Source organism: Oncorhynchus tshawytscha, linkage group LG12, assembly GCF_018296145.1.
Source record: "Oncorhynchus tshawytscha isolate Ot180627B linkage group LG12, Otsh_v2.0, whole genome shotgun sequence".
Taxonomy (NCBI): Eukaryota; Metazoa; Chordata; class Actinopteri; order Salmoniformes; family Salmonidae; genus Oncorhynchus; species Oncorhynchus tshawytscha.
In genome coordinates, this window is record NC_056440.1 from 29990458 (window position 1) to 30017005 (window position 26548).

The following is a 26548-nucleotide window of genomic DNA, read 5'->3' on the forward strand; positions in this document are numbered from 1 at the left end:
TAAAACATCTGACAGCGGTTGCATTAAAGAGAAGATTATCTAAATTTCCATGTATAACACATGTATTTTCATCAACATTTATAATGAGTATTTCTGTAAATTGATGTGGCTCTGCAAAATCACCTTATGCTTTGGAACTACTGAACATAACACGCCAATGTAAAATGAGATTTTTGGATATAAATATGAACTTTAGCGAACAAAACATGTATTGTGTAACATGAAGTCCTATGAGTGTCATCTGATGAAGATCATCAAAGGTTAGTGATATAATTTTTATTTCTTTGTGCTTTTTGTGACTCCTCTCTTTGGCTGGAAAATGGCTGTTTTTCTGTGACTTGGTGGTGACCTAACATAATCGTTTGTGGTGCTTTCGCTGTAAAGCCTTTTTGAAATCAGACACTGTGGCTGGATTAACGATAATTTTATCTTTAAAATGGTGTAAAATACTTGTATGCTTGAGGAATTTTAATTATGAGATTTTTGTTGTTTTGAATTTGGCGCCCTGCACTTTCACTGTCTGTTGTCATATCCCGTTAACGCGATTGCAGCCCAAAGAGGTTATCCTTTTCACATGTGAGTTCCATATATCGCTAACGGTCACCCCAGCGCAAGTTTTATGCACGTGATTTCAGAATGCACTCTGTTCCAAAATGTAATTGTTACGCAACAGAACAGTTAACCCGCGCTGCCTGCTAATTATCTATAGGCTGTTTTAACTTGTCAAATTTCTAATGATTTTCTAACACGAGTTTGAATTGAGGTGTGTTCTGCCTCATTAATTCACAGAAGTAGTCAATTTCAGTGATGTGAACAACTTATGTTTGAGACTTTACTGAGCCAGACTTCACTCTTCGAGGAGAGCCCTTCCGCATTTTTGATTGGCGCTCGCATTGTTGTTTTCCTTACAAATAGTAACTTTGGATATGTGTGCGTTCCAATCAAAATGTGTTATTTTCTGTATACCATGTCGTTTCTACTGTATCATCATAAGGTATTGTATGTAAACTCAGCAACAAAATAAACGTTCTCTCACTGTCAACTGCGTTTATTTTCAGCAAACTTAACTTGTGTAAATGTTTGTATGAACACAAGATTCAACAACTGAGACAAACTCAACAAGTTCCACAGACATGTGACTAACAGAAGTGGAATAATGTGTCCCTGAACAAAGGGGGGTCAAAAGTAAGTCACTATCTGGTGTGGCCACCAGCTGCATTAAGTACTGACTGCAGTGCATCTCCTCCTCATGGACTGCACCAGATTTGCCAGTTCTTGCTGTGAGATGTTACCCCACTCTTCCACCAAGGCACCTGCAAGTTCCTGGACATTTCTGAGGGGAATGGCCCTAGCCCTCAGCCTCCTATACAACAGGTCCCAGACGTGCTCAATGGGATTGAGATCCGGGCTCTTCACTGGCCATGGCAGAACACTGACATACCTGTCTAGCAGGAAATCACAAACAGTATGGCTGGTGGCATTGTCATGCTGGAGGGTCATGTCAGGATGAGCCTGCAGGAAGGGTACCACAAGGGAGGAGGATGTCTTCCCTGTAACGCACATCGTTGAGATTGCCTGCAATGACAACAAGCTAAGTCCAATGCTGTGACACACCGCCCCAGACCATGCTGTAAATCGGGCATTTGTTGTCGCCATCCTGTACCTGTTCCGCAGGTGTGATGTTTGGATGTACCGATCCTGTGCAGGTGTTGCACGTCTTAACGACAGTTCCGCAGGTGCATGTTCATCAATTGTTTATAGTTCATTAAACAAGCATGGGAAACTGTGTTTAATAAACCCACAGTGAGCTACTTTAGGTCAGTGGTCTGAGTCTGTTAGCCTCATTCACCTCCTGACATACACACACACCTTTCCTCACGTGATGTGGAGTTAACAAGCTCTGATAAATCTAAATCTGCACATCCTTTATCCAGCTTTGTGTGTAGTGCGGATTCACCTGGATTAGACTTGCTGCCTCTGTCTACCTGAATGCCCGCCAGCCAGGGAAAGTGGAGACAGACTTGGTGTAGGATAACATGACTCTTATTAATGAAAGCTTCAATCAGATAAACGCAACGTAATTTCGTATCCAGAGTAATCCATGTCCATTTGGCATTTATCATTAGGGAGAGTGAAAGCATTGCCGCAACTGTCTGTGAAAGACACTTTGTCTTATGTTGTGTGATATGCACATGAGCTCAAACACAGAAATCATATGATTAGAATTGGCTGAATGGGCTGTACTGAGCTGTGTTTGACTGGAGCTCTGTGTGTTCTCTGACAGGGTAACTCTTGCCTTCACCGGGGTGGGTCTTCTCGTCGTTCTCACCTCCATCATCGGGTTTCTTCCAAATGGGAGGTAAGGATTTCTCATTGTAACACTTACCTTCTACCTGAGTCGTAACATAGTAATTATGGTAGTAACAACATTGGTGTTGCTAGGTACCAAGCTGTTTCCTGTGTTCTTCCTGAAGGATGAAGAACTTCCTCAGTGAGCAGGTGCATCTGATGTGTTACCGTATCTGTGTTAGAGCGCTCACTGCCATCATCACCTACCACGACAGGTAAGCAGCAAACACTAGGCATACACATGGAAAGCATGTTGATGCATCTGGTCGTGATTGGGAGTCCCACAGGGCGGCGCACAATTGGTCCAGCATTGTCCGGGCCGTCATTGTAAATAAGAACTGACTTGCCTAGTTAAATCAAGGTTACACACACACCACACTGACCAAAAGGTAATTTTTTATTTTTGAATTTTTACCCCCTTTTTCTCCCCAATTTCGTGGTATCCAATTGTTAGTAGCTACTATCTTGTCTCATCGCTAAAACTCCCGTACGGGCTCGGGAGAGACTCAGGTCGAAAGTCATGCGTCCTCCGATACACAACCCAACCAAGCCGCACTACTTCTTAACCTGGAAGCCGGGTTGGAAACACCGTTCACCTGGCAACCTTCGTTAGCGTGCACTGCGCCCGGCCCGTCACAGGAGTCGCTGGTGCGCGATGAGACAAGGATATCCCTACCGGCCAAACCCACCCGGACGACGCTAGGCCAATTGTGTGTCGCCCCACGGACCTCCCAAAAGGTTATTTTGTTGGCATTTACATATGTCCCCATTACCAGTAAAACATAATCAAAACCTATTTCTTTCACTTACTTGCTGTGCTGTTCCGTTCAGTCGTTTCATTTTCAACCAGGATTTCTATGGAACGCTGTTTGGGTCTTGGCGTGTCAAAAAAGATACGTGTCAAATAACACTATTCCACTATTGTGCCTAATCCGTACTGTGGCTAGCTTCACAACACGACCCGGTCCGGTCCGGTCAAGCCTCACTAGACAGACGCTAGCTGGCTGCTTATAACGTTAGCTTTGGGCAACAGGGTTAAGTTGGATAGCTATTTATTTTTATGAACTGAAGATCAATTTCAATAGGTGAACAACAGGTGCCAACCTAGCTAATACTTACACACAAGGATTCCTAAATCATTGCTAAGAATAATGAAAATGACTCAGTTTCTACTGTTCATTGTTATCAGGCTGGTTGTATTGGTGCTAGCTAGCTACCCCAGAAATTGCAGTTGAACAAATAATGCCTTATTACCAACGCGGTATTGTAAACACATTGTTCGTGGCCGGTGTTTGCAGACTTTTTTGTGCAGCTTTGACAGTGCTACTGTATCTTTTTGAACATGCAAATACCCAAATGGCATTCCATAGTATGTATGTCGTGAAGCTAATAGCAGTGACGCTATTACTGTGTAACTCCGGTAGGGCAACATCTGAAAAATAGTGCAGTTGGTAGTGTGTACTGGTGCTCGACCAGTCGGCGAAAGCCAACATCACCCACAATAGAGAAAGGCTGATTGTCTAGGGCAATGAATTCCATTATCTTGGCGTTTTTAATGGATTTCGCCTTTTGAGTTGTCTCGCTGAAATGTTCTTACTCTTTCAAATGACTGCTCGACTTGTTGACCGCTCAAGCCACACAGCAGACAATGTGTGGGCTAGGCTAGGAATGCTGTGTTGCACGTGTAGTGCAACATTTTACGTGGCGTCATTACGTCATGTAGGTATGCATGTTAGCTTTGACATCGGTTTTTAACATCGACGTTAAACTAGACATCGGGCCGACACCGATGTTGGCGTTTTTAGCTAATATCGGCTGATTCCGATATGTTCACCAAAATTTATATTGTACATCCCTAGTGAGTGCAAAAAGGGTAAATGCAGATGGTTAACTGGACTAACTATTTAGCCATCTTATGGCTTGGGGGTAGTAGCTGTTCATAGTCCTATTGGTTCCAGACCTGGTGCATCGATACCACTTTTTATGCGGTAGCAGAGAGAAGTCTATGACTTGGGTGGCTGGAGTCTTTGACAATTTTTAGGGCCTTCCTCTGACACTGCCTGATAGATATAGAGGTCCTGGATGGCAGGGAGCTCTGCCTTAGTGATTTACTGGGCTGTATGCACTACACACTACACGAGCAGGCCTTTCTAATCGACCTGGCCGGGGTATCCTGGAAGGATATTGATCTCATCCCGTCAGTAGAGGATGCCTGGATATTCTTTAAAAATGCCTTCCTAACCATCTTAAATAAACATGCCCCATTCAAGAAATTTAGAACCAGGAACAGATATAGCCCTTGGTTCTCCCCAGACCTGACTGCCCTTAACCAACACAAAAACATCCTATGGCGTTCTGCATTAGCATCGAACAGCCCCCGTGATATGCAGCTGTTCAGGGAAGCTAGAAACCATTATACACAGGCAGTTAGAAAAGCCAAGGCTAGCTTTTTCAAGCAGAAATTTGCTTCCTGCAACACTAACTCAAAAAGGTTCTGGGACACTGTAAAGTCCATGGAGAATAAGAACACCTTCTCCCAGCTGCCCACTGCACTGAAGATAGGAAACACTGTCACCACTGATAAATCCACCATAATTGAGAATTTCAATAAGCATTTTTCTACGGCTGGCCATGCTTTCCACCTGGCTACTCCTACCCCGGTCAACAGCACTGCACCCCCAACAGCAACTCGCCCAAGCCTTCCCCATTTCTCCTTCTCCCAAATCCGTTCAGCTGATGTTCTGAAAGAGCTGCAAAATCTGGACCCCTACAAATCAGCCGGGCTAGACAATCTGGACTCTTTCTTTCTAAAATTATCTGCCGAAATTGTTGCCACCCCTATTACTAGCCTGTTCAACCTCTCTTTCGTGTCGTCTGAGATTCCCAAAGATTGGAAAGCAGCTGCGGTCATCCCCCTCTCTTCAAAGGGGGGGGACACTCTTGACCCAAACTGCTACAGACCTATATCTATCCTACCATGCCTTTCTAAGGTCTTCGAAAGCCAAGTCAACAAACAGATTACCGACCATTTCGAATCTCACCATACCTTCTCTGCTATGCAATCCGGTTTCAGAGCTGGTCATGGGTGCACCTCAGCCACGCTCAAGGTCCTAAACGATATCTTAACCGCCATCGATAAGAAACATTACTGTGCAGCTGTATTCATTGATCTGGCCAAGGCTTTCGACTGTCAATCACCACATCCTCATCGGCAGACTCGACAGCCTTGGTTTCTCAAATGATTGCCTCGCCTGGTTCACCAACTACTTCTCTGATAGAGTTCAGTGTGTCAAATCGGAGGGTCTGCTGTCCGGACCTCTGGCAGTCTCTATGGGGGTGCCACAGGGTTCAATTCTTGGACCGACTCTCTTCTCTGTATACATCAATGAGGTCGCTCTTGCTGCTGGTGAGTCTCTGATCCATCTCTACGCAGACGACACCATTCTGTATACTTCTGGCCCTTCTTTGGACACTGTGTTAACAACCCTCCAGGCAAGCTTCAATGCCGTACAATTCTCCTTCCGTGGCATCCAATTGCTCTTAAATACAAGTAAAACTAAATGCATGCTCTTCAACCGATCGCTACCTGCACCTACCCGCCTGTCCAACATCACTACTCTGGACGGCTCTGACTTAGAATACGCGGACAACTACAAATACTTAGGTGTCTGGTTAGACTGTAAACTCTCCTTCCAGACCCATATCAAACATCTCCAATCCAAAGTTAAATCTAGAATTGGCTTCCTATTTCGCAACAAAGCATCCTTCACTCATGCTGCCAAACATACCCTTGTAAAACTGACCATCCTACCAATCCTTGACTTTGGCGATGTAATTTACAAAATAGCCTCCAATACCCTACTCAACAAATTGGATGCAGTCTATCACAGTGCAATCCGTTTTGTCACCAAAGCCCCATATACTACCCACCATTGCGACCTGTACGCTCTCGTTGGCTGGCCCTCGCTTCATACTCGTCGCCAAACCCACTGGCTCCATGCCATCTACAAGACCCTGCTAGGTAAAGTCCCCCCTTATCTCAGCTCGCTGGTCACCATGGCATCTCCCACCTGTAGCACACGCTCCAGCAGGTATATCTCTCTAGTCACCCCCAAAACCAATTCTTTCTTTGGCCGCCTCTCTTTCCAGTTCTCTGCTGCCAATGACTGGAACGAACTACAAAAATCTCTGAAACTGGAAACACTTATCTCCCTCACTAGCTTTAAGCACCAACTGTCAGAGCAGCTCACAGAATACTGCACCTGTACATAGCCCACCTATAATTTAGCCCAAACAACTACCTCTTTCCCTACTGTATTTAATTAATTAATTTATTTTGCTCCTTTGCACCCCATTATTTTTATTTCTACTTTGCACATTCTTCCATTGCAAATCTACCATTCCAGTGTTTTACTTGCTATATTTGTATTTACTTTGCCACCATGGCCTTTTTTTGCATTTACCTCCCTTCTCACCTCATTTACTCACATCGTATATAGACTTGTTTATACTGTATTATTGACTGTATGTTTGTTTTACTCCATGTGTAACTCTGTGTCGTTGTATCTGTCGAACTGCTTTGCTTTATCTTGGCCAGGTCGCAATTGTAAATGAGAACTTGTTCTCAACTTGCCTACCTGGTTAAATAAAGGTGAAATAAAAAATAAAAAAACACTCTGTAGCGTGGTCGGATGCCAAGCAGCAGTTGCCATACCAAGCGGTGATGCAGCTAGTCAAGATGCTCTCAATGGTGCAGCTGTAGAACTTTGAGGATCTAAGGGCCCATGCCAAATCTATTCAGCCTCCTGAGGAGGAAGAGGCATTGTTGTGCCCTCTTCACGACTGTGTTGGTCTGTGTGTGGACCATGATAGATCCTGAGTGATGTGGACACCGAGGAACTTGAAGCTCTCGACCCACTCCGCTATAACCACTGTCAATGTGAATGGGTGCATGCTCGGCCCTCCATTTCCTGTAGTCCACGATCAGCTCCTTTGTCTTGCTGACGTTGAGGGAGAGGTCATTGTTCTGGCAGCACACTGCCAGATCTCTGATCTCCTCCTTATAGGCTCTCATTGTCGTCGGTGATCAGGCCTGTGTTGTCGGAAAATGTAATGATGGTGTTGGAGTCGTGCGCGGCCACACATTTGTGGGTGAACAGGGAGTACAGGATGGGACTAGGCACGTACCCCTGAGGGTCCAGCGTGGCGGACTTGTTGCCTACTCTCACCACCTCAGGGCGTCATGTCAGGAGGTCCAGGATCCAGTTGTGGAGGGAGGTGTCTAGTCCCAGGGTCCTTAGCTTAGTGCCCTCCGAGCTCATCACTATAGTGTTGAAAGCTGAGCTGTAGTCAAAAAACGGCATTCTCACATAGGTGACAAAGAGCAGTATGGAGTGCAATAGAGTGTCATCTGTGGATCTGTTGGGTTGGTATTGGAGTGGGTTCAGGGTGGCTAGGATGATGGTGTTGATGTGAGCCATGACCAGCCTTTCAAAGCATTTCATGGCTACAGATGTGAGTGCTCCAGGGCAATAGTCATTTAGACAGGTTACCTTGGCATTCTTTGGCACAGGGACGATGGTTGTCTGCTTGGGACATGTTGGTATGACAGACTAGGTCAGGGAGCAGTAGAAAATGTCAGTGAAGACACTTGCCAGCTGGTCAGAGCATGCTCTGAGTAGGCGTCCTGGTAATCCATCTGGCCTTGCAACCTTGTGAATTATACCTGTTTAAAGGTCTCACTCACATCCACTACTGCGAGCGTGATCACACAGTCATCTGGAACAGCTGGCGCTCTCATGCATGGTTCAGTGCTGCTTGCCTCAAAGCGAGCATAGAAGGCATTTAGCTCTTCTGTTAGGCTTGAGTCACTGGGCAACTCGCGGTTGGGTTTCCCTTTGTAATCCGTGATAGTTTGCAAGCCCTGCCACATCCAACGAGCATCAGTGCTGGAGTAGTAGGATTTGATCATAGTTCTGTATTGTTGCTTTGCCTGTTTGGTGATTTGAACAAGGCAATCACATTTAATCTAGGTCCGGGGTAGACTACCCTGAGAGGAACCCAGCACAAACTGCTGCCACGGACTTTACCAGGCTAGTTGTCACTAAAGGCACTAGCGCCAGAGAAACATCAGCAAATCCTTCATTGTTCAGGCATTAAAAACCCGATGTTCGCACCCGGTGGAAATCTGTTTTAGCATAATTAAATAAATCCCACTTCTGCATCTGCTGTCAAAGGTAACAGTGAGCAGTGTTTGTCAGACCATGAGACATCCCGAAAATCGGTCTTCTCAAAATTGTCTGTGATGTCCAAACAGTTTGGCCGATAAACTATTATGACCCCTCTATGGAAAGACTCACGAACGGTCAAAATAAATAATGGAAGTACAGTGCATTCAGACCCCTTGATCTTTTTCACCCATATTTTGTTACAGCCTTATTCTGAGATTGATTGATGTGGGCGGATTTTTAAAAAAATCTACACACAATACTGCATAATGACAAAACAAGAACAGGTTGATATTTTTGCTCATTTATATAAAAAATTAAGTATTCAGACCTCTTACTTAGCACTTTGTTGAAGCACATTTGGCAGCGATTACAGCCTGCAAGCTTGACACACCTGTATTTGGGGAGTTTCTCCCATTCTTCTCTGCAGATCCTCTCAAGCTATCAGGTTGGATGGAGAGCATTGCTGCACAGCTATTTTCAGGTCTCTCCAGAGATGTTTGATCGGGTTCAAGTCCAGGCTCTGGCTAGGCTACTCGAGGACATTGAGACTTGTCTCGAAGCCACTCCTGTTTTGTCTTGGCTGTGTGCTTTGGGTCATTGTTCTGTTGGAAGGTGAACCTTGGCCCCAGTCTGCTCCATAGCGCTCAGGACTTCGTTAAGGATCTCTTTGCGCCGTTCATCTTTCCCTTGATCCTGAGTAGTTTCCCAGTCCCTGCCGCTGAAAAACATCCCCACAGCATGATGCATGCTTCACCGTAGGGATGGTGCCAGGTTTCCTCCAGACATGACACCTGACATTTAGCTCAGAGTTCAATCTTGGTTTCATCAGACCAGAAAATCTTGTTCATGTGCCTTTTACTGAGGAGTGCATTCTGTCTGGCCACTCTACCATAAAGGCCTGATTTGATGAAGTGCTGCAGAGATGGTTGTCCTTCTAGAAGGTTCTCCCATCTCCACCAAGGGACTCCAATCAAGTTGTAGAAATATCTCAAGGATGATCAATGGAAACAGGATCCGCCTGAGCTCAATTTCAAGTCTCCTAGCAAAGGGACTAATACTTAAGTAAATAAGGTATTTCTGTTATTTTTATAAAACTTGCCAAATTCTAAACCTGTTTTCATCGTCGTTATGGGGTATTGTTTGTCAATTTAAATATTTTCTCAATCAATTTTAGAATAAAGCTATAACTTAACAATGTGGACATACAGTTGTGGCCAAATGTTTTGAGAATGACACAAATATCAATTTTCAAAGTCTGCTGCCTCAGTTTGTATGATGGCAATTTGCATATACTCCAGAATGTTATGACATTAATTGCAAAGTCCCTCTTTGCCATGCAAATTAACTGAATCCCCCCAAAAACATTTCCACTGCATTTCAGCCCTGCCACAAAAGGACCAGCTGACATGTCAGTGATTCTCTTGTTAACACAGGTGTGAGTGTTGACAAGGCTGGAGATCACTATTTCATGCTGTTTGAGTTCGAATAACAGACTGGAAGCTTCAAAAGGAGGGTGGTGCTTGGAATCATTGTTCTTCCTCTATCAAACATGGTTACCTATAAGGAAACATGTGCTGTCATTGCTTTGCACAAAAAGGGCTTTCACAGGCAAGGATATTGCTGCCAGTAAGATTGCACCTGAATCAACCATTTAACTTATCAAGAACTTCAAGGATAGCGGTTCAATTGTTTTGAAGAAGGCTTCAGGATGCCCAAGAAAGTCCAGCAAGCGCCAGGGCTGTCTCCTAAAGTTGATTCAGCTGCGGGATCAGGGCACCACCAGTACAGACCTTGCTCAGGAATGGCAGCAGGCAAGTGTGAGTGAATCTGCACGCACAGTGAGGCAAAGACTTTTGGAGGATGGCCTGGTGTCAAGAAGGGCAGCAAGAAGCCACTTCTCTCCAGGAAAAACATCAGGGAAAGACTGATATTCTGCAAAAGGTACAGGGATTGGACTGCTGAGGACTGGGGTAAAGTCATTTTCTCTGAATCCCCTTTTCGAATGTTTGGGGCATCCGGAAAAAAGCTTGTCCGGAGAAGACAAGGTGAGCGCTACCATCAGTCCTGTGTCATGCCAACAGTAAAGCATCCTGAGACCATGTGTGGGGTTGCCTCTCAGCCAAGGGAGTGGGATCACTCACAATTTTGCCTAAGAACACAGCCATGAATAAAGAAGGGTACCAACACATCCTCCGAGAGCAACTTCTCCCAACCATCCAGGAACAGTTTGGTGACGAACAATGCCTTTTCCAGCATGATGGAGCACCTTGCCATAAGGCAAAAGTAATAACTAAGTGGCTCGGGGAACAAAACATTGATATTTTTGGTCCATGGCCAGGAAACTACCTAGACCTTAATTCCATTGAGAATTTGTGGTCAATCCTCAAGAGGCGGGTGGACAAACAAAAACCCACAAATTCTGACAAACTCCATGCATTGATTATGCAAGAATGGGCTGCCATCAGTCAGGATGTGGCCCAGAAGTTAATTGACAGCATGCCAGGGCAGATAGCAGAGGTCTTGAAAAAGAAGGGTCAACACTGCAAATATTGACTCTTTGCATCAACTTCATGTAATTGTCAATAAAAGCCTTTGACACTTATGAAATGCTTGTAATTATACTTCAATATTCCATAGTAACATCTGACAAAAATATCTAAAGACACTGAAGCAGCAAACTTTGTGGAAATTAATATTTGTGTCATTCTCAAAACCTTTGGCCAAGACTACTTTCCGAATATGGAGACTGTTTAGTGCCAAAATACATATATATTTTTTCTAAACATCTTTCAGATATAGGACAGACACTTCAGAACAGACTTCCTTTTAGATTTCTGTTCCGTGTAGGGAATCTATTATTCAATGTTTGTATGGGCTAATAGCAGTAAGACCCAAAATGTATTTATCATACTTTTTAAAATATACTTTCAAGGAGTCTTTAAATTCAAAATCAAATAGCTGAATGATCCTTGGTATGACCTGCTTAAAACAATTCCATATAACTTTGTAGAACACCCCCCCCCCCACCCCCAGCTTAGCCAGGGCTTAGACTGTTATGGGTTTAACACCCACAGTGTTATAGCCTGTGCTCTGGGGGAACTGTTTGTCAAGAGACCCATGGTGAGACCTACTGTTCAGGCTGGCTGGCACAGCTCAGCAGGAAGTAGTACAGGAAGTTAATCAGATTATTTATATTTACCTGACTCTACATTTAGTTTATGCTACAATTTGTGTTTGATTAGTCTAAATTCGAAAAGCACAAAGTGGACATTCCCTTTGACATGATGCAGGCTGTTTCTTTGGTTTCTGTGGTGTGAGGCAATGCCAGACAGTGCCCAAAGCCTTGGCTTGATGTGTTGATTTTAATACATGCTGGAGAGTAACACTCTACAAAACCATTAGTCACATTTATTTGTCAAAGCCCTTACTAGCCAAGTGCTCATGTTAAAGACGACAATTATGGGAAATGTTACAAAAGAGATGTCTCAATCAGATGAAGAAATAGTCCTTACCACCAACTCTAGGTCAGAGAGAGAACTTGTCATATGAACGTGTCAATATAGCCTTTGTTTTGTAGTATAAAACATTTTTTTTTTACATGAGCAGCCATAGTCAGGGACTGTATTTAACCCGTAGGCCTACTCATTCAAATAAATCATTATTTCCAAGACCAGGAGGGTTGGGTTCGTCTTTGTCCATGAAATTGGCCCTAAGTGCAAATGTTTTCAAAGACTTATCCATCGGTATGAAAATAACTGCTCATAAACATGTTTCTAATAGGCCAAACTGTCTAAGAATGTGGTGTATTCAGTATGGGTTATGTCCCCTGAAGCAGTCTACATATAGCGCTGGGCCTGTTACAGCATGTTCCTCTGCCTAGTCTGGGGGCAAAAAATACTGAAGTGGTGTAAGAGGGGCTCTGTTTTGGTAACAATACAACATGATCACCATTTATCTCCTGAATGTAACCTCGTACTCCAGTCCAACATGCTCAGGGGTCAGGCTTTGAATGCCAACATCATTTGTCTTCTCTCACGTTCATGTTAATTAGGGAGGGGTGAGGGAGCGTGGCTTCTCCCTCAAACCCATTTTCCATCATCCACAGGTTTCTTAGGATCTAGTTTACACTGGAATGGTCATTTCCTGATAATGTCTTGTTTACTGATACTCATCCTGTCCTCTCTCTCTCTATCTATCCTCCCAGTGAAAACAAGCCCAAGAATGGAGGGATCTGTGTGGCCAACCACACCTCACCCATCGACGTCATCATCTTGGCCAGTGATGGCTGCTATGCAATGGTAAGGCCTATGATGAACAGCACAGCAGTCAGACACAATGCTACCTACCACAGCACTGAATCACTGCTGTCAATCATTGAGTTAGTGTCAAATTTAGAAAGTTACTGGTGTGCTACTTACTACCATAACACAAAATATTTTAGAAGCAAGCTCTCAAAATTTCTTAGTGAGAATTTACCAAAAAATGTAGAATTAAAATAGTATTTTAAAGAGGCAGGCGTGAGATTGTTGACCTTGTATCATCAGATGTTTGTTAAACCACACCTGTGTGTGCGTCTATTCCAGGTTGGGCAAATCCATGGTGGTTTGATGGGCGTAATCCAGAAGTCTATGGTGAAAGCATGTCCACACATTTGGTTTGAACGCTCTGAAGTCAAAGACCGACATCTAGTGGCCAAAAGGTACTAATGCACATCTGCACTTTTGGGTTGGAAGTCACTCCGCTCGAGTGTGGTAGGTACCTAGAGTTTCGGAAGCTGCTTGATGTCAGCACGATGCGTCAATTATAAAGGGGGCTGTGCATTTACTGGTTGTTTCAGTCTTTCCCACTCAAAAAAAAGTCTATCCCCTTGTAAAAAAAAAAAAAGTTTGAGAAAACCAATCAAAGCTCGCTCTATTTCTAAGCAAATATATACGCACAAAAAATAATCCTGTGCAGACCTGTGGGGGGCACAGCTGAACCTCGCTGTGTACCACGTTAGTCGTGTCGGCCAGGCTAACTCAGCTGTACCTTAGCTAAGACCTAAAGAATCTATACTGAACAAAAATAAACGCAACATGTAAAGTGTTAGTTTCATGAGCTGAAATAAAAGATCCCAGAAATTTTCAGAATGTATAAACTTATTCTCAAATTTTGTGCACAAATTTGTTTACATCCCTGTTAGTGAGCATTTCTCCTTTGCCAAGTTAATCCATCCACCTGACAGGTGTGACATATCAAGAAGCTGATTAAACAGCATGAACATTGCACAGGTAGGTGCACCTTGTGCTGGGGACAATAAAAGGCCACTCTAAAATTTTCAGTTTTGCCATACAACACAATGCCACAGATGTCTCACGTTTTAAGGGAGCATGAGATTGGCATGCTGACTGCAGGAATGTCCACCAGAGCTGTTGCCAGAGAATTGAATGTTAATTTCTCTACCATAAGCCACCTCAAACGTCATTTTAGAGAATTTGGTAGTACGCCCAACTGGCCTCACAACCACAGATCACATATAACCAGGCCAGGAACTCCACATCTAGTGTCTTCCCCAGCGGATTCGTCTGAGACCAGCCACCTTGACTGAGTATTTGTGGGGAAAAACTCATTACGATTGGCTGGGCCTGGCTTCCCAAGTTTGTGGGCCTATGGACTCCCAGGCCCACCCATGGCTGCGCTCTTTCCCAGTCATGTGAAATAAATTCATTAGGCCCTAATCTATATATTTAAATTGACTGATTTCCTTATATGAACTGTAACTCAGTTGCATGTTGCGTTTACTTGTTAAGTATAAATAGATAATTGACAAATCCATTGACGGTTTACTGTGACCATGTTTTGATTTAACAACTATTTTGGGTTTAGTCTTTGTATTGGTAAAGACTAGTCAAGCTGTATCTAATCGATATACTGTACACTAGAGCTGGGACGATAAATCTAAAATTTGACACCAACCAAACCGACCACTCATCGAAGACATTTTACTGATAACGATAAGTAGCCTATACTAGAGAAATGTGAAGTTTGAAATAAGTCTTTAATTTGGGCAATTGCTAACTACAACATTCAAAGTAGTAGTAGCAATTACAAGTATAAAGTAACTGGTGCACATTATTGTCAAACTTATTGTTCTATCATGAGAATTCAGTTAATTTATCGGGATATAGATTTGTCCATATAGCCCGGTTCTACTGCACACTTACAACACCTCTTGTGTTGCAGATTAAGTGATCATGTAGAAGACACAACTAAACTTCCTATTCTCATTTTCCCCGAAGGTGAGTCGTTTTTGTTTTTCCTTAGTTACTGCTTTGAACACAAGTTACAGTAGTGTTGATTACTGCATTTCTATCGTGGAAATGTGACTAAGTTAGCTTTAATATAATTTCCTATCCCAATTTGTTAACACTGACTTTTCCCCATAGGCACCTGCATCAACAACACTTCAGTAATGATGTTTAAAAAAGGCAGCTTTGAGATTGGCTCCACAGTCTACCCTGTGGCCATCAAGGTGAGTGAGTGTGTGTCGTGAGCGCTTGCGTGTGATGTTTTTACCGGTCTCCCAGTATTAATCAATGTCCCTGTCCCTCCGGTCCCAACAGTACGACCCCCGCTTTGGCGATGCCTTCTGGAACAGCAGCCAGTTTGGGATGGTCAACTACTTGCTGAGGATGATGAGCAGCTGGGCCATTGTGTGCAGTGTGTGGTACCTGCCACCCATGACCAGAGAGGTTAGTCTGGGAACAACCTCACCGTTTTCTTTTTAAAATCCATCTTCTTGAAAATATCGCTAAAAGGCTTAAGGGTTGCTTTGACATTGATTCAAGACCCTAAGCTCCGTGGCGTTTTTGACTGGCAATTGTGCGTTGTTTAATGATGGCTGGAACATGATATTTGATTAGCACACTCTAGCCCCAGTAAAATTAATACTGTAAAGCACGACCCATTTCAAAAAATGTAGAACCAGGAATAGATATAGCCCTTGGTTCACTCCAGACCTGACTGCCCTTGACCAGCACAAAAACATCCTATGGCATACTGCATTAGCATTGAATAGCCCCCGTGATATGCAACTTTTCTGGGAAGTTAGGAACCAATATACACAGGCAGTTAGGAAAGCTAAGGCTAGCTTTTTTAAACAGAAATTTGCATCCTTTAGCACAAACTCCAAAAAGTTCTGTAACACTGTAAAGTCCATGGAGAATAAGAGCACCTCCTCCCACTGCACTGAGGCTAGGAAACATAGTCACCACCGATAAATCCGTGATAATTGAGAATTGAAATAAAAACAATTCTACTGCTGGCAATGCTTTCCACCTGGCTACCCCTACCCCGGTCAACAGCCCTGTGCCCCCCACAGCAACTTGCCCAAGCCTCCCCCATTTCCCATCACCCAAATCCAGATAGCTGATGTTCTGAATGAGCTGCAAAATCTGGACCCCCTACAAATCAGCCAGGCTAGACAATCTGGACCCTCTCCTTCTAAAAAATTTACTAGCCTGTTCAACCTCTTTCGTATCGTCTGATATCCCCAAAGATTGGAAAGCTGCGGCGGTCATCCCCCTCTTCAAAGGGGGAGACACTCTAGACCCAAACTGCTACAAACCTATATCTATCCTATCCTGCCTTTCTTGGGTCTTTGAAAGCCAAGTTAACAAACAGATCGACCATTTCGAATCCCACCATACTGTCTCCGCTATGCAATCTGGTTTCCGAGCTGGTCATGGGTGCACCTCAGCCACGCTCAAGGTCCTAAACGATATCATAACCACCATCGACAAGAGACAATACTGTGCAGCTGTATTCATCGACCTGGCCAAGGCTTTTGACTTTCACCACATTCTTATCGGCAGACTCAACAGCCTTGGTTTCTCAAATGACTGCCTCGCCTGGTTCACCAATACTTCTCAGAGTTCAGTGTGTCAAATCGGAGGGCCTGTTGTCCGGACCTCTGGCAAGTCTCTGGGGGTGCCACAGGGTTCAATCCTCGGGCCAACTCTTTTCTCTGTAAACATCAATGATGTAGCTCTTGCTGCTGGTGATAATTTGATCCACCTCTATGCAGACGACACCATTCTGTATACTTCTGGCCCTTATTTGGACACTGTGTTAACTAACCTCCAGATGAGCTTCAATGCCATACATCTCCCCTTCCGTGGCCTCCAACTGCTCTTAAATGTAAGTAAAACTAAATGCATGCTCTTCAATCGATCGCTGCCCGCCCGTCCAGCATCACTGCTCTGGACGGTTATGACTTAGAATATGTGGACAACTACAAATAGACTGTAAACTCTCCTTCCAGACTCACATTAACAGGTCCTCCGATTTGACACACTGAGCTCTATCAGAGAAGTACAGTGCCTTGCGAAAGTATTCGGCCCCCTTGAACTTTGCGACCTTTTGCCACATTTCAGGCTTTAAACATAAAGATATAAAACTGTATTTTTTTGTGAAGAATCAACAACAAGTGGGACACAATCATGAAGTGGAACGACATTTATTGGATATTTCAAACTTTTTTAACAAATCAAAAACTGAAAAATTGGGCGTGCAAAATTATTCAGCCCCCTTAAGTTAATACTTTGTAGCGCCACCTTTTGCTGCGATTACAGCTGTAAGTCGCTTGGGGTATGTCTCTATCAGTTTTGCACATCGAGAGACTGACATTTTTCCCATTCCTCCTTGCAAAACAGCTCGAGCTCAGTGAGGTTGGCTGGAGAGCATTTGTGAACAGCAGTTTTCAGTTCTTTCCACAGATTCTCGATTGGATTCAGGTCTGGACTTTGACTTGGCCATTCTAACACCTGGATATGTTTATTTTTGAACCATTCCATTGTAGATTTTGCTTTATGTTTTGGATCATTGTCTTGTTGGAAGACAAATCTCCGTCCCAGTCTCAGGTCTTTTGCAGACTCCATCAGGTTTTCTTCCAGAATGGTCCTGTATTTGGCTCCATCCATCTTCCCATCAATTTTAACCATCTTCCCTGTCCCTGCTGAAGAAAAGCAGGCCCAAACCATGATGCTGCCACCACCATGTTTGACAGTGGGGATGGTGTGTTCAGGGTGATGAGCTGTGTTGCTTTTACGCCAAACATAACGTTTTGCATTGTTGCCAAAAAGTTCCATTTTGGTTTCATCTGACCAGAGCACCTTCTTCCACATGTTTGGTGTGTCTCCCAGGTGGCTTGTGGCAAACTTTAAACAACACTTTTTATGGATATCTTTAAGAAATGGCTTTCTTCTTGCCACTCTTCCATAAAGGCCAGATTTGTGCAATATACGACTGATTGTTGTCCTATGGACAGAGTCTCCCACCTCAGCTGTAGATCTCTGCAGTTTATCCAGAGTGATCATGGGCCTCTTGGCTGCATCTCTGATCAGTCTTCTCCTTGTATGAGCTGAAAGTTTAGAGGGACGGCCAGGTCTTGGTAGATTTGCAGTGGTCTGATACTCCTTCCATTTCAATATTATCGCTTGCACAGTGCTCCTTGGGATGTTTAAAGCTTGGGAAATCTTTTTGTATCCAAATCCGGCTTTAAACTTCTTTACAACAGTATCTCGGACCTGCCTGGTGTGTTCCTTGTTCTTCATGATGCTCTCTGCGCTTTTAACGGACCTCTGAGACTATCACAGTGCAGGTGCATTTATACGGAGACTTGATTACACTCAGGTGGATTGTATTTATCATCATTAATCATTTAGGTCAACATTGGATCATTCAGAGATCCTCACTGAACTTCTGGAGAGAGTTTGCTGCACTGAAAGTAAAGGGGCTGAATAATTTTGCACGCCCAATTTTTCAGTTTTTGATTTGTTAAAAAAGTTTGAAATATCCAATAAATGTCGTTCCACTTCATGATTGTGTCCCACTTGTTGTTGATTCTTCACAAAAAAATACAGTTTTATATCTTTCTGTTTGAAGCCTGAAATGTGGCAAAAGGTCGCAAAGTTCAAGGGGGCCGAATACTTTCGCAAGGCACTGTAGTTGGTGAACCAGGCGAGGCAATCATTTGAGAAACCAAGGCTGTCGAGTCTGCCGATAAGAATGTGGTGATAGACAGAGTCGAAAGCCTTGGCCAGGTCGATGAATACAGCTGCACAGTAATGTCTCTTATCGATGGCGGTTATGATATCGTTTAGGACCTTGAGCGTGGCTGAGGTCCACCCATGACCACCTCGGAAACCAGATTGCATAGCGGAGAAGGTACGATGTGATTCAAAATGGTCAGTAATCTGTTTGTTAACTTGGCTTTCGAAGACCTTAGAGATGCAGGGTAGGATAGATATAGGTCTGTAGCAGTTTGGGTCTAGAGTGTCTCCCCCTTTGAAGAGGGGGATGACCGCGGCAGCTTTCCAATCTTTGGGAATCTCAGACGATACAAAAGAGGTTGAACAGGCTAGTAATAGGGGTTGCAACAATTTCGGCAGATAATTTTTTAGAAAGAGAGGGTCCAGATTATCTAGCCCTGTTGATTTGTAGGGGTCCAGATTTTGCCGCTCTTTCAGAACATCAGCTATCTGGATATGGGTGAAGGAGAAATGGTGGGGGCTTGGGCGGGTTTCTGTGGTGGGTGCCCGGGCAGTTGACCGGGGTAGGGGTAGCCAGGTGGAAAGCATGGCCAGCCATAGAGAAAAGCTTGTTGAAATTCTCCATTATAGTGGATTTGTCGGTTGTGACAGTGTTTCCTAGCCTCAGACCACTGGGTAGCTGGGATGAGGTGCTCTTATTCTCCATGGACTATACAGTGTCCCAGAACTTTTTTGAGTTTGTACTGCAGGATGCACATTTCTGTTTAAAAAAAGCTAGCCTGAGCATTCCTAACTGCCTGTGTATAATGGTTCCTAACTTCCCTGAAAAGTTGCATATCACGGGGGCTATTCAATGCTAATGCAGAACGGATGTTTTTGTGCTGGTCAAGGGCAGACAGGTCTGGAGTGAACCAAGGGCTATATCTATTCCTGGTTCTACATTTTTTTGAATGGGGCATGCCTATTTAAGATGGTGAGGAAGGCACTTTTAAAGAATAACCAGGCATCCTCTACTGTCGGGATGAGGTCAATGTCATTCGAGGATACCCCGGCCAGGTCGATTAGAAAGGCCTGCTCGCTGAAGTGCTTTAGGGAGCGTTTGACAGTGATGAGGGGTGGTCTTTTGCTCGCAGTGATGAGGGTTGGTCCTTTGCTAAATGAGAACTTGTTCTCAACTAGCCTACCTGGTAAAATAAAAAAGCATTTGTGTAGTCAAGCTAACCTCCCTGAAGTTAACTGTTTTATGTGGTTGATATTATTGCCATTGCACAATCTATCATTTCAATACACCAGTAGGTCATATTGAATGGATGCATATGATGCACACCTTCCTTTGACCTTAGCCTGGCATGATTTACCTAGGTTATGTTCAAGCTACCCAGAGTTTGCATTTGGTGATGCAAATAAATCCTGCTCTGAGTGGGTTTTCAAATCAGCATTCATCTCATGAACATTTTACGGTTGATAGCCTCTCAGCTTCCACCCCTGATTCTAAGGAAATAGGATTCAAATCAGTATTTTGAGATGCTAGAATGGCTGCCTCCTTTAGACGCGCTGGCTTATGCACTTGTTGGTTTGTTTCATGTTAGGTTGTCTTTCACAGTACATTCATGCTGATTGCACAACCAGAGCTTGACAAAGCAATTTGTACCAGGATTGTGGATGACCATTGTGTGTGACTTGGTATAATGATTTTAGTATTTTGAGCCGGGTGTGGATGTGAACTTGGTCAGACCTCGCTCATGAATAACAGGAAAGAGTTGAGTACTACCACCCACTTCTAAAACAACATGTTCAGTGGCAGGGGTTGGCTAGCTTTGTGGCCCTGGCCATTGACCGACAACTGTCCCATTTTGATGTAGAAAGCAGAGGGAGGGAAGATTGGGACATTTTTCTTTAAATGTCAGAGTTGAAGAAACTTGGGCTGGGATCCAACTGGTCCTCAGAGGTGTCCTGCCCTTTGAATACATTTTCCACTTGCTGCTTGAAGGGAAACTAGTACTTGGTGCAGACATTTGGAGCAGCCATCTTCTCCAGTCTCTTTGTAACCTGGAGATCATAGTCACACAGAATCAGAACACTCCATTTTTAGAGATTCTTCTGTCCTCTTGATGCATGGCCCATGAATTGCACTGTGCTTGATTTGATATCCCAGTTTGTCAATTTACTTGATACTATTCTACAATATGCCAATTTTGCCCGTTAGTCGCTGTAGCCATTGAATAGGATAGGTCCTTCATACATTATGTGCACTGAGACCCTTTCCAACACATGTACGATGCTCAGGTGGCCCAATCCCCTTTGTGTGTCAACCTGGTCTTCATCTTTGTTTTCCTTTCTGAACAGGAAGGAGAGGATGCAGTCAAGTTTGCCAGTCGGGTCAAAGCAGCTATCGCCAGGCAAGGAGGGCTGGTGGACTTGCTATGGTGAGTAACCCATAGCAAACATCTGTGAACATATGTACACATGGGTTATAGGCTTATAATATCAGGTCTGTGTCATTGTTAAACCCAGCTTAGTTTTGCTCAGCTGTATCCCTGTGTGAGCATCACAGAGTACTGTGTAATGGATTTGTGAATGATGTTGCTTTGTAGGGATGGCGGTTTAAAGCGAGGGAAAGTAAAAGATACATTCAAAGAGGAGCAACAAAAGTTATACAGCAAAATGCTAGTGGGAACCCAAGAGGACCGCAGTCGTTCTTGAAGTGAAACGTACAGAGTACGAGATGATCAGAGACCCACCTGTGGACAACAGAGTGGACAGTCTTCTGCACCCTTAAGGATTTTTTTGACCTGGAATACTCCAAACCTCATGTCAGGAATTCTTCACTTGGCTTCCTTGGTCAGTGCCTCAGCTTGGCATATTAAGTTCTTATTGCTGTTTCAGCCCATTCTGGTCACTGTCCTCTGATTCTAATGATTTGACAATGGACTGGCCACTACTGCACCAGCCTGTCATGATGCTGTGCACTAAGAGTTCTCTCACCATCAGGGAAGATAACACACTCTATTTTGAGTGACTAATATATTTATGACCTTCGTTGAGTTAATGTATATGTTTTGTTTTTATCCGGTCTCTCTGTTTATTGTTAATAGTATTATGACAGTTATCATAATTGTTCTTTAAGTTACAAGTGATCTGCCAGGGGACGTAGCAGTGCAGCATAAAGAATTATTGGAGAGCTTGTACTGAAGGGAAAATCTGTGACCATGTTGTTCCCAACAGACTGAGATGGCAAGGTACTACGTGAATGTTTCTAATACTTTTTTAATTGTTTTTTTTTCAACGAAAACCTTTTTTATTTTAAGCATTGTATTCACGTGTAAAATATAGGAGTTATGTTAAAGTGGAGCTTGGGTTTTGTGTTTTGTTTCTGTACTTGTGTCCATGGAATGTGGAAGACTGTTCACATTATGATGTGGAGAATATACATTCTCAGTGACTGATGGTTGTTGAAGTGTAGTAGATACCCCACCTTCGTCTCATCTAAACTAGCCTACGTAATCTAAACACTCACGTCTGCCTCCCATCCTAATTGACCATGAAGCTTATTTCTGAGCTGTCTGCCACCTCACGATAGATGTGGTTTAAGCAGCATTCTGTGCTTTTACTTACTTACAGTGGCTTGCAAAAGTATTCACCCCCTTGGCATTTTTCCTATTTTTGAATTTCCAACCTGGAATTTAAAAAAAGGGGGGTGGGGGGTTGTTTCATTTCATTTACCCAGCATGCCTTCCCCTTTGAAGATGCATATTTTTGTGTGAAACAAATAAAAACTGAGAACTTGAGCATGCATTCACCCCCCCCAAAGTCAATACTTCGTAGAGCCACCTTTTGCAGCAATTACAGCTGCAGGTCTCTTGGGGTATGTATCTATAAGCTTGGCACATCTAGCCACTGGGATTTTTGCCCATTCTTCAAGGCAAAACTGCTCCAGCTCCTTCAAGTTGGATGGGTTCCACTGGTATACAGCAATCTTTAAGTCATGCCACAAATTCTCAATTGGATTGAGGTCTGGGCTTTGACTAAGCCATTCCAAGACATTTAAATGTTCCCCTTAAACCACTCAAGTGTTTCTTTAACAGTATGCTTCGGGTCATTGTCCTGCTGGAAGGTGAACCGCCGTCCCAGTCTCAAATCACTGGAAGACAAATGGGTTTCCCTCAAGAATATCCCTGTATTTAGCGCCATCCATTCCTTCAATTCTGACCAGTTTCCCAGTCCCTGCCAATGGAAAAACATCCCCACAGCATGATGCTGCCACCACCATGCTTCACTGCGGGGATGGTGTTCTCGGGGTGATGAGAGGTGTTGGGTTTGCGCCAGACAGTGCTTTCCTTGATGGCCGAAAAGCTCAATATTAGTCTCATCTAACTAGAGTACCTTCTTCCATATGTTTGGGGAGTCTCCCACTTGCCTTTTGGACACCAAACGTGTTTGCTTATTTTTTTCTTTGAGCAATGGCGTTTTTCTGTCCACTCTTCTGTAAAGCCCAGCTCTGTGGAGTATACAGCTTAAAGTAGTCCTATGGATAGATACTCCAATCGCTGCTGTGGAGCTTTGCAGCTCCTTCAGGGTCATCTTTGGTCTCTTTGTTGACTCTCTAATTAATGCCCTCCTTGCCTGGTCTGTGAAGTTTGGTGGGTGGCCCTCTCTTGGCAGGTTTGTTGTGGTGCCACATTTTTTTATTATGGATTTATTGGTCCCCCATGGGATGTTCAAAGTTTCAGATATTTTTCATAACCCAACCCTGATCTGTACTTCTCCACAACTTTGTCCTTGACCTGTTTGGAGAGCTCCTTGGTCTTCATATTGCCCCTTGCTTAGTGGTGTTGCAGACTCGCCTTTTCAGAAAAGGTGTGTGTGTGTGTGTGTGTGTGTGTGTATATATACTGAGATCATGTGACACTTAGATTGCACACTATTTAACCAATTATCTAACTTCTGAAGGTAATTGGTTGCACCAGATCTTATTTAGGGGCTTCATAGCAAAGGGGGTGAATACATATGCACGTACCACTTTTCAGTTTTACATTTTTTTGAAACAAGTAATTTTTTTCACTTCACCAATTTGGGCTATTTTGTATATGTACATTATGTGAAATCCAATTTAAATTACTGGTTGTAATGCAACAAAATAGGATAAGTGCCAACGGGGGTGAATACTTTTGCAAGGCACTTTAGCTATAACATGGTTTTAATGTGATATACTGGGCCACAGATGTTCAAAATGCCTTGTTCCCTTGCTGCTGAATCTATTAATATTTCTATGAAAGCTTCTCATCTACTGTGGGAATCCTCTTGCCAAATTCACTTCAGAAAGTGACAGCTGTTAGCTGTCATGTTTTTTTAATCAACTATCTTCCCATAGCTTGGCAGCTTATTTGAAGGGGCCTTACAGAGAGGGAGTGCAGATGCAGAGTTAGTCTTACGCCCTGCTAGGCTGCAAAGCAAGCCTAGTGGAAATCCTTGGCCCTCGACTTCCTCAAACTCCTGTTTTGGTTCTTTCATCCCAGTACTGTACCAGGGGTATAAACGTTCCAGTGTTGACCAATAAAAATCCCTGGATGAAGACATCAAACTTGTACAAGTTTAGTTGATGTAGAATGAGATATTGAGAGCACTTGTCAACGCAAGCATATGCCATCATTTTTATGTTCTCATTAGTCTACAAGAATACACACTTGGACAGGCTCGTTGAAAAGAGTGGCCTTTGTCCTCTGGAACCCCTAAGAAGAAGGATTCCATCAGAATTCAAAGCATGAAGCTGGCTTTCAGGTAAGGATGGTGCCGGCTGTGGGCCTGCTGGCCGGCAGTGGTTATGTTGGCTACATTTTACCCTGTACCAGGTTCCTTTCAATATTTTGTTGGCTGCCTGACTGATATTGCTTTGTGTTCTTGATGCTTCACAGTAGTGTTATTCAAGTATTCCTGTTTCTGAATGTCATCCAAAAAACTAAGTGTTGCTTTAGTAATGGTTGATGGGGTTGAATAAATCATTTATATGTGGGGATCATTTCAAGTTCCTTTTAAGATGGGTATTCCCAAACTGGGGTACTGGGGGTACACCAAATAAAAATGTGATTCACATTTTTAAAAATATTTTACATTTTCCAACGTGGCTATACATTTTGGTGAGTTTATATCCCCTTGCCTGAGTAGCCTCGTTTCACTGCTAAAAATATGATTAAACCATCTAGTGTTCAGCGAAATAACGTCAAATGTAGGTAGCCTAGTCAAGGAATTAACATCCAGTCACGTTAACCGTTACTCTCTCACGGGAATTCCACTAACGGTCCGTATGTAGCCAAACATTGCTGTTGCTCATGTTGGTATCTGTACTGATGGCGCAATAGCCACGACAGGGAGACGGAGTGGTAACGCTCGTGCAAGCAGTTGCTCCCGACGCCACTTGGCTACACTGCAGCATCTGAGAGGCTCTTGCTGCCAAGGGAATGCCTGACAGCTTGAAAGACGTTTTGGAGACTACAGTGAAAATGGTTAACTTTGTTAAAGCTAGGCCCCTGAACTAGTGTGCATTTTCTGCACTATGCAATGATATGGGCAGTGACAATGTAACGCTTTTTGCTGGTTATCAAGGGGCAAAGTATGTTTTTGTTTTAAATTGAGAGATACGAGCTTAGTTTTTACTGACCGTAATTTTCACGTCTGACCGCTTGCATGATGAGTTTTATACGACTAGCCTATCTGAGTGATGTTATTTTTCGCCCAAATGATCTACATCTAGGATTACAGGGACTCCGCAACTATATTCAGTGTGCGGGACAAAATTGAGGCTGTGATTAAGAAGTTCGAGCTCTTCTCTGTCTGCATTAACAAGGACAACACACAGGTCTTTCCATCATTGTATGATTTTGTGTGCAAATGAACTCAAGCTTATGGACAATGTCAAATGTGATAGGTGCTTTGCTATGAGTGAGTTGGGTGTGCAATTACACAGGTACTTTCCAGAAACCGATGACAAACTGGATTCGTTATCCCTTTCGTACCCTGCCTCTAGTCCCCTTACCGATATCTGAACAAGAGAGCCTCATCGAAATTGCAACAAGCGGTTCTGTGAAAATTGTATTTAATCAGAAGCCGCGGCCAGATTTCTGGATTTGATCTGCGTTCAGAGTATCCTACCCTTGGCAAATCGCTCTGTTAAGACGTTGATGCCCTTTGCAACCACTTACCTATGCGAGAGTGGATTCTCAGCCCTCACTAGCATGAAAACTAAATACAGGCACAGACTGTGTGGAAAATGATTTGACTGACACACTCTCCAATACAACCCAACACTGCAGAGTTATGTGCATCCTTTCAAGCACACCCTTCTCATTAACATTGTTCGATAAACAAATAAGGTTTAATATAGAAGATGGTTAAATAATGATGTTAAATAATGAGCCCTGGTCCTATAAGAGCCCTGTCACTTCCCACGAAGCAGGTTGTGACAAACTCGCACTCATTCTTATGTTTAGTGTGTGGCAGGCTTACAATGATGGCAAAAAAACATTTGCAAGTGTGCTGACTCTGGTGCTAGAGGGGGTACGCAGCTGGATTGAATGTTTTGAAGGGGTACGGGACTAAAGTGTGGGAACCACTGCGTTAAGGGATACATTAACCAATTAACACTAAAATAACTAGTTTTGAGTCTCCGGAGGTATTGCAGGTGGTGTGGGATATTTTCTTTAAAAAAAATGGTGAATATGAATATCGCTAGCAACAGAAACCAATTGAATTAAATACAGTAGAAAAGAGAATAAAACTGCTGGTAAGCTTTGACATGGGTATACACTTTTGCCAACCCATGACTGAAGTTTGTTAAACCATCTAAACAACTGCTCTTAGTGAAAACGTGTTTGGAGTTACCTTTCTTGCTCAAGGAGTACCGGTACTGAGTCAATGTGCAGGGGTATGATGATGTTGAGTTAA

The 26548-nt window shown here is 43.5% G+C and overlaps 1 protein-coding gene across 1 annotated transcript in view; it reads left to right on the forward strand.

The window, feature by feature from the left end:
- The window catches only part of LOC112262913 (glycerol-3-phosphate acyltransferase 4), a 33224-nt gene extending 11263 nt beyond the window's left edge, over positions 1-21961 (forward strand). Inside the window, exons 5-13 of the mRNA XM_024438759.2 lie at positions 2285-2359; positions 2475-2564; positions 12784-12877; positions 13163-13278; positions 14802-14857; positions 15005-15090; positions 15182-15310; positions 20957-21036; positions 21205-21961. Coding sequence (XP_024294527.1) covers positions 2285-2359; positions 2475-2564; positions 12784-12877; positions 13163-13278; positions 14802-14857; positions 15005-15090; positions 15182-15310; positions 20957-21036; positions 21205-21313 — 835 coding nt within the window. The 3' untranslated portion in view covers positions 21314-21961. The remainder of the gene's footprint in view (positions 1-2284; positions 2360-2474; positions 2565-12783; positions 12878-13162; positions 13279-14801; positions 14858-15004; positions 15091-15181; positions 15311-20956; positions 21037-21204) is intronic.
- Positions 21962-26548: the final 4587 nt, after the last annotated feature.